The sequence below is a fragment of the Nymphalis io genome, chromosome 18 (genome assembly GCF_905147045.1).
Source record: "Nymphalis io chromosome 18, ilAglIoxx1.1, whole genome shotgun sequence".
Classification (NCBI taxonomy): Eukaryota; Metazoa; Arthropoda; class Insecta; order Lepidoptera; family Nymphalidae; genus Nymphalis; species Nymphalis io.
The window spans coordinates 6,310,468-6,318,294 of record NC_065905.1 but is presented as its reverse complement, the minus strand read 5'-3'; the positions used below and the strand labels follow the sequence as shown (position 1 = coordinate 6,318,294).

Below are 7,827 nucleotides of genomic sequence, written 5' to 3'. Positions count from 1 at the left end.
ACGATCTTGTAGTACCGGACACGACGGAAATCCGACTCAACAAGAGTTCAGGCTCAACCATTTTTGGCATGCTTAAAAAACAATGTTGTATAAGAGAATCAAAATCGACTTGTGAATTTTATTTACCAAACTACCTTTATACGTTACCTACACTTTTTGTCAAGGGAGGTTGTATTATATATAAAATTAATGTATGGCAGATAAGCGCCTCTTACACAATTCATATCTTAGAGAACTACTAATGCGCAGCCGGGGTGAGCTAAATTTTATGATTTAGAATATCTCAGATTAAGTTATAATAAAAATATTAAAATGAAGCGATTCTATTCTCTTTGCAAAAAATCAGAGAACGTTGTCTAATTTTAATGAAATCGTTTATCATATATTTATAGTTTTTTAACAGTTTTATTATTTATCTAAATATCTAAATAAAAATATCATGTTATGCATAAAATCGTTGAAATAAAACCAATAAAAAATATTTTCAACATTTTTATTAAGAAAACGGAAACAGTGAAAAAGTACATAACTGTAAATTGCAGTTGGTTACATTATTGTTTATATAAACCAATAATTTACAGTTAAAACGATGCTAGATTTTTACTCTGTTTCCTTAATTAAAAACAAGCATATTTATATAAAGTGTAATCATAAGCTTATAATAAACATCATTTGATAAATTTGGTTCTATTTATTTTAATACAAGAAAATGCTATTTGCTATCTGCCGACAACTATTAAAAAATAATCTGCAATGTAATTTATTATTTAAAGGTCATAAATAATATGAGGTTTAAAATCACAAACTATATTAAGTTAATACATAAAATAATATCCGGTTCAGAAACAGAATAAAAAATTAGAATCGCTAAGTTAGATGTAAAGCAGATAAATATATTTTTAATATGGTTATAATATATATACATGACAATTGTCTCGATTTCTGAATAAAAAAATAAAATTGTAGCCAGAGCCATTATACATTTATATTCTCTACATTTTTATCTAATCTTAAAATAAATAGCTCTATATTTTAAATTTAATGTGATATTGATAGTCAGATACAGAGACAATTGTAGAAACTTATGTTTCCGCAATAATTTATTTATACATTTACATTTTGCCAATAATTTCTAAGCATTAATTATCACTCCAGTTCTTGGGAACTGAACTTAAGAAGAATATGTAGCTCATTCATACTATATTTTTATTCTTTTATGAAAAACTATTTAGACTCTCAGACATATCGCATAAAATATTCAAGTCTTTTTATTGTTAAGGTTATATTGCAACATTTTCAGAGGCAACCTATGAAGCAAGTTGAAAAAACCAAAGCACACTCTTTGCTTATTTAGAAAATATCCAGGGGCAGTTTCAAAATACCTAAGGAGTACAAAAATAAAAATTCCGGCGTTGTTTGAGCTAGTATAATTTAAAAAAAGAAAATGGTTTGTTTTTTTAGTTTTCTATAGTCAACACTTTATTAATAATGCATATAATCCGATGTACTCTACATTTCGCTAATTATACCAGCTCATAGTAAAAATATCAAAATTCCAGCGATTAAGCGTTACGCTAAGCGGCCACCGGTTCAACTAAATATGTAATTTTTCCGAACTCTTTAACCTCCAAATGCACTAATAATGACAACTGAATATTTTTTTTTTAGATTAATACAATACTTTTGGACAACTATTTACATATTTTACAATGAAAAGAAACAATAAATAATATTTCTATATTTTTGATATGAGCATTTTTACAATACATACACTTTAATAATGTTCTTTTATAATTATTTAATGAGAAAAGTAAACACACATAGTATACTTACTACTTACAATTTAGTATTATTTTTGGATTTTTTTATATTTTCTACATTGTCTTAATAAATTTAGTCTATGTGAGGTCGATTGTACGTGCGATATTTGTAGGGAAACAGAAATAAATATTCTGCAGGATCTATCGGTACACTTGCGCACCAAGTGGGAACAGGCGTCTCACGTCAGTAACGCGCTTAGATATTGGTCAAAAATAATGTTTAATGAGATTATGAGAATTTTCACCCACACAAACGAACAAAAATTATAACGAAAGCCATCCATATAACAAATAAAATAATATAATGTTACAATATTTTAAGATTACGGTAACGAAAAAAAAAAATGCAATAGCAGGACCGCGTATACATACATAGACCTATTGAAGTATGTAGGTATTAAGAGCAGGTTGATGACGTAATTACCCATAGATCACACACAATGAGTGCAATAATAAAATAGGTTATCGGTATTCATTATATTCATAGTTTACATGAGGACATATAACAACACGATGTTGTAAACACTAATCATACACCTACTTACAAGAATGAATAGTAATTAACTATTAACTAGGCTCACAAAAATATGTTATTTTTTTTTATTTTTCATTTATGTGGACTAGCTTTGGGTCTTATAAATTCAGTCAGTTTTATGAGTAGCTTTATACAAGAATTATGAAATATATGAATCATTGTATAGCAATACATAAAAGTTTGACGCAAAGTATGTCTCCAAGGAAATAGTATATTTATTAAGAGAAATTTGAGCCCCAAGAAAAGTTAAAAGAATTCATAACACGTGCCACAATTTTTAGTAATTTTGTCTACAGTCAGTGAGAACATCACATATATTATCATTATAACAAGTATAACGGTTTGAGAACTCTGAGCACTTCGGCCAAACAAAATATATAATTGTTCTGGGTTTAGTTACAAATTACAATCATAAAAATACAATACTGATACATGTATATCTTTTGAGGGTTTATATAACATCAAAAAAAAAGTCGAGACATATTTGGAAGACGAGATAAGAGATTTTTGAAACATTTGGATATTATTTGTATTACTTTAGACGCATCGTTGTCGTGTTGTTTTGTAAACAAACTATAAGCGATTTTTGCTTATAATAAATACATTCAGAGGCTAAATACATATAGCCTAGACAGTAAATCAGTCAATTCCAGTTCCATTTTTATCAGTAAGTATTCCATACTTATCAATTATTAGATCATGTAATGTTTTTTTTTGAATATGTATATAGATTTCTCTAATTGACGGTAACATTACATAATAAGCCATAAGGCAAGCTCAGTTACCTGAACAATAAAATGAATAAGCCAGCGCTTATCAATAGCTTGTAATCATTTATTTAAATATGAATTATATACTTTTTTTTTATATAAAAGACAAGGTAAGTTGACTCGATGAATAGAAATATTAAGACCCCTTTTTCACTCATGGCCAGTTACAACTTCCTAGTTTATTTTATTTACAGTGTAAAATAGTAAAACTTAAAAATACATAACAAATTAAAAGTAAGTAGTTAGAGAGGATTTATAATCGTGATTCAATAACAAAATTCAAGCACAATAAAACATCAACAGAAACAAAATGTGCTTTTTACATTCAGTACAAACGAAATACTCCGACTCGACGTGTCTGGTACTGAGAAATTTCGCATATCCCGTTTAGACATACTCAAAAATTCAAATACATAAATATATATTTTAGCTTTAATGGTACAATTTGTTAGCACCTGCGCATTTGGATTACACTCTCAGATACCAGATCACGTGATAGGCTCATAACATTCAAGACGATAATATAACTGAGATTGTAATATAAAATTCCTTTCACTAGGAATGAAAGTTTTATTACAAATATTAAATGCTCTTGGCTTTAATATGTACAAAGCGTAAACGAAATTAATTTTGGTTAGAACTTGAATGTCACATTATATCGATCGAATCAAAATAGTGACGCTTGGAATAGGCTCACGTCAGCCAGAGCGCAAGCCGCGGTACTCGTGTCGCGCCCGCGGGTTGCTTGTATTACACTTTACATTCACCGTATTCAACGAGTGTCTGAATGACCCAATTAATCAATCAACAGCCTTTCGTAATCCACTGCTGGACATAGGCCTCTCCCAAGAGGGAGAGGCCTGAATGACCCAGAATGCTCTAAATTAGCATTACACGTCGCGAGGTCGAATTCTTCCGTCGCATAAAAACAGTAAGCGGCAACTTTAAACCGGACGCACTCGCAGTATTTCACTCATTTTCAATTAAAACCGTTCTCTTACACGGCGTATTTTATATTCAAAATAAACTCTCACTTCAACACGTAACATCGGAATCGTCAGGAACATTTACGAAAGTTTCACGTTTCACGCAACATGTCAGCACTACTCGCTAAAGTAGCGCACTTTGCCTCCGCCACATCGCACCACGTCCTCCCACGCTAAAGTGACAAAAAAATGAGCGCTATTAATGACCAGATCGACATTATGAAGCAGAAAACGAGGGAAAATTATGCTATCTATACTAACCGGCGCCTACGTAATCGACGATCTGCAGCAATTGTGCAGCGTTGGGCGGCAAGTCGGGCGGCACGTAGCGCAGCGCCACGCATGCGCGCACGGGCACGGGCACGGACAGAGCCGCGCACGCGCGCACGGGCACGGACAGCGCCCCGCCCGCACGAGCGTGCTCCGGCGCGTCGCGCAACAGGTCGACGCGCGCGCCGCGCCGCGACGAGCCGCCCAGCAGCTGCTCGTTGATGTCGAACCCGAACGTCACGCCGTCCATGTCGCCAGGCCGCGCCGCCGAGTCGAGCAGGATGACGGGCGGCCGCCGGTCCGCCACCACGTCCGGCGCCGGGGCCGGGGGCTCGGCCGCGGGCAGCGTCTCCGCCCGCTCCTTGCGCGGCGCACGCACCGCGGCGGGCGGGGCCTTCTCGCGCGCGCGCCGCACCGCCAGCACCGGGTACTGCTCCGCCTCGGCCGCCGGCGCCCCGCCCGGCGTCACCGCGCCCGCGGCCGGCACGCTGCCCGGGTCCAGCCGCGGCTCCGCCTCGCCCTCCGCGTAGAAGTTGCAAGACTCGATGAGATCCGGTATATTATGCCGCGTGCGCGCGATGTCGGCGTAGGACGCGTGCGGGGGCGGCGGGGGAGGCGCCGGCGCGGCGGGCGCGAGGGCGGGCAGCGAGTGGACGGAGTCCATGTCGTCGTTGGAGTCGTTGCTCCGGTCGGAGGGCGCGGCGGAGGCCGGGTCGGAGGGACGCGCGCGGGCCTCGGCGGAGGGCAGGCGAGTGCGTCGCTGCGCGGCGTCGGTCTCGCGCTCGCTGTCGTCGGTGCGGCGCCGAGTCTTGCGCTTCTTGGTGACGGTCTGGAACTCGGTGAGTTCGAGGGTCGGGGGTTCGGGGTCGGCGGAGGTCGGCGCGCGGTAGAGCAGCGCTCGCGCGTCGTCTCCCCAGGAGCGTCTCTCGGGCTTTGCGGGTGCAGCGGACCCACGCGGTTTGGCTGTGCGCAGAGCGGGCTTATCAGTGAGGTCCTCGAGCTTGGTGCGTGAGAGCTCTTCCATGGAGGTAGCTCTCTTCATCTTGCTCTCCTTGTCTTTGCGACGTTCGGTGGAGCGCTTCTTGCCCCCTTTATCGTCGGAGTCGTCCTTATGTTTGACGCGGCCGAGCTTGGGCCCGCGTGCGCCTTCCGCGTTCGACTCGATGAAGCGGAGCACCTCGTTGAGATCCTTGTTGCCCTGGTAGCCGTCTATCTGGTGGGATTTGATCACCGTCTCGTTCTTCGACGACTTTTTCCTCCTCGGTTTCTTAAGTTGACTAGAGCCTGAGAGAGGTGAACTGAACCCTTGTACCGCATTGCCGTTTTCATCAAGAGATTTCTGTAAACGGTAGTGCACAGTGAGTATAGGCACCTGAATAGAAAGGAAAAGTCAACGTTAGATCTTTTAGAACACGGGGTTAAGTCACGGAGGGCGTCGTTATGGATAATCGATTCGATAGAAGCAATCGAGAGAGCGCCAATGTACCACACATTAAGACTGCGTTAAATGGTAGACAGTTTCGAGTTAGTCTGAAGCGACGGCGTGGAATGAGTGATGCATGCGTGTGAGTGCGGATGACGAGTGGGGCGGGGCGCACCTTATAATCGTCCGAGGCCGAGCCGTAGCCGGGCCGCGACAACGGCAGCCCGTTGAAGCTGCTCGATATAACACTGCGCGGCTGCACCGAACACAAAACACGGTCTTATAGGTTCATTCGATCGAAACTACTAAAAAATGTCATCGCTAAGAGACGTTTGGTAAACGATCAGCTACTCTCACACCATTTACAATTTCCATACATATATTAATATATAAAAGCCATATAATACAATAACAAAATACTCCGTATTGATTAATCGAAACTCGCAATCTAGCCAACTTAAAATAAAATTTGCGCAAATGAGTAACGGCACTACAACATATGAAGTGAGAGAGGAGAAGAGAAGCCGTCGGGGTACCTGCAACGCGGGCGCGGCGCGGGGCGCGGCGGGGGCGGGCGCGGCGGGCGCGGGGCCGGCCTCGGCGTCGCCCGTCAGGCTCGCCACGGCGCGGTAACTCGAGTCCAGCTGCAGCGGCTGCGCACATCACGCCATGAGCACCTATCGCTACCACCCCTCCACCCCCCCCACCGTCCATGCTCACACCCACACTCTCTCTGACTCTAAACGACTTATGCGTGATCCGAAACGTTACGATAGTTAAGATACTTTTATTTGAGTAAACTTTGCTCGTTTCATACGGATGAGTTAAAGGTATACCCAAATGAATAAAATACAAAAAACATTATAAATATGTTGCCACTACTATACGAGACCTAAATCTGACCGTAACCGTTACTGAGGTGTTGAAAACGAAACGACAGAAATTGTAGCACTATAAAATACGTTATTGTTAGTATGTAAAATGTATCAAAATATGTGGTTTGAACTACTACTAACGCCACCTAGTGAATAAAGTTTACATCACTGATCCCACGTGTTTTAATAGGTTATGGGCCTCTTCCGAATTTATCAGTTATTTAATTAAAAATAGATAAATTGCGTTTGTGATTCACGGAAACATGAATTCAAACTATATAACAAGTGTGCCAAAATAAAAAGGCAGGGAGAATTATGAGAATTACGAGTGGTGTTTTGCAGCTGAAAACTTACTGGCCTTAGACGGGATGGAAAAGTACATCAAACCACCAGCCGGTTTCGAAATTAAGCCAGCAGAAGATGGCAAAACAAAGGCAAAGTTAATATTGACGATTGATCCAGCATTGTACGTGCACATAAGAAATACCGAAAGTTCAGCGGCATTATGGACTAAATTAAAAACCATGTTTGATGACTCTGGTTTCTCGAGGAAGATAACCTTACTTCGACATTTAATTTCCATTAGACTGGATAGTTGTGACTCGATGGTTACCTATGTCACACAAATTGTTGAAACAGCTCAACGGCCAAATGGCACAGGATTTACAATCACCGACGAATGGGTGGGATCATTATTATGAGCAGGTTTAACCGATCGTTATTCTCCTATGATAATGGCCTCTATAGCCATTATCATAGGAACTCCGATAACTGCTGATGTCATTAAATCAAAATTGCTTGACATGGAAGTTGCAAATGAATCTGAAGCTAGCGGCGCTGCATTTATGGCAAAAAATAAATATTATTTAAAAAAATCGAAAAGGTAAGCCGAAGCAAAATGCCGATGCATTTACGTCAAACAAGAAGTCAGTGACAGATTGAATAACAAAGGAAGTTATTTGTTACAAATGTAAAAGCAACGGAAATTATCGGAACCAGTGCCCGTTATTGAAGAAAACAAATAATAAATGCGTTTTTAACGTTGTTTTTATAAACGGCAAGCATAACAAGACGGAATGGTACGTCGACAGTGGCGCGAGTGCGCATATGACTGTGAACAAGCATTGGATAAAAAACATGAACCTATC

The 7,827-nt window shown here is 40.3% G+C and overlaps 1 protein-coding gene across 8 annotated transcripts in view; it reads right to left on the bottom strand.

Annotated features, from left to right (window-relative positions):
* Window positions 1–481: 481 nt before the first annotated feature.
* LOC126775308 (uncharacterized) overlaps window positions 482–7,827 on the bottom strand; it is a 42,069-nt gene continuing 34,723 nt past the window's right edge. For 2 of the 8 annotated variants that reach the window (XM_050497146.1, XM_050497152.1), the window contains exons 8-11: window positions 6,341–6,457; window positions 5,980–6,060; window positions 4,373–5,753; window positions 482–4,284 (exon numbers count right to left, since the gene is read on the bottom strand). In XM_050497146.1, coding sequence (XP_050353103.1) covers window positions 4,229–4,284; window positions 4,373–5,753; window positions 5,980–6,060; window positions 6,341–6,457 — 1,635 coding nt within the window. In that variant the 3' untranslated portion in view covers window positions 482–4,228. The remainder of the gene's footprint in view (window positions 4,285–4,372; window positions 5,754–5,979; window positions 6,061–6,340; window positions 6,458–7,827) is intronic. The other 6 variants (XM_050497148.1, XM_050497153.1, XM_050497147.1 and 3 more) reach the window with 5 other exon arrangements.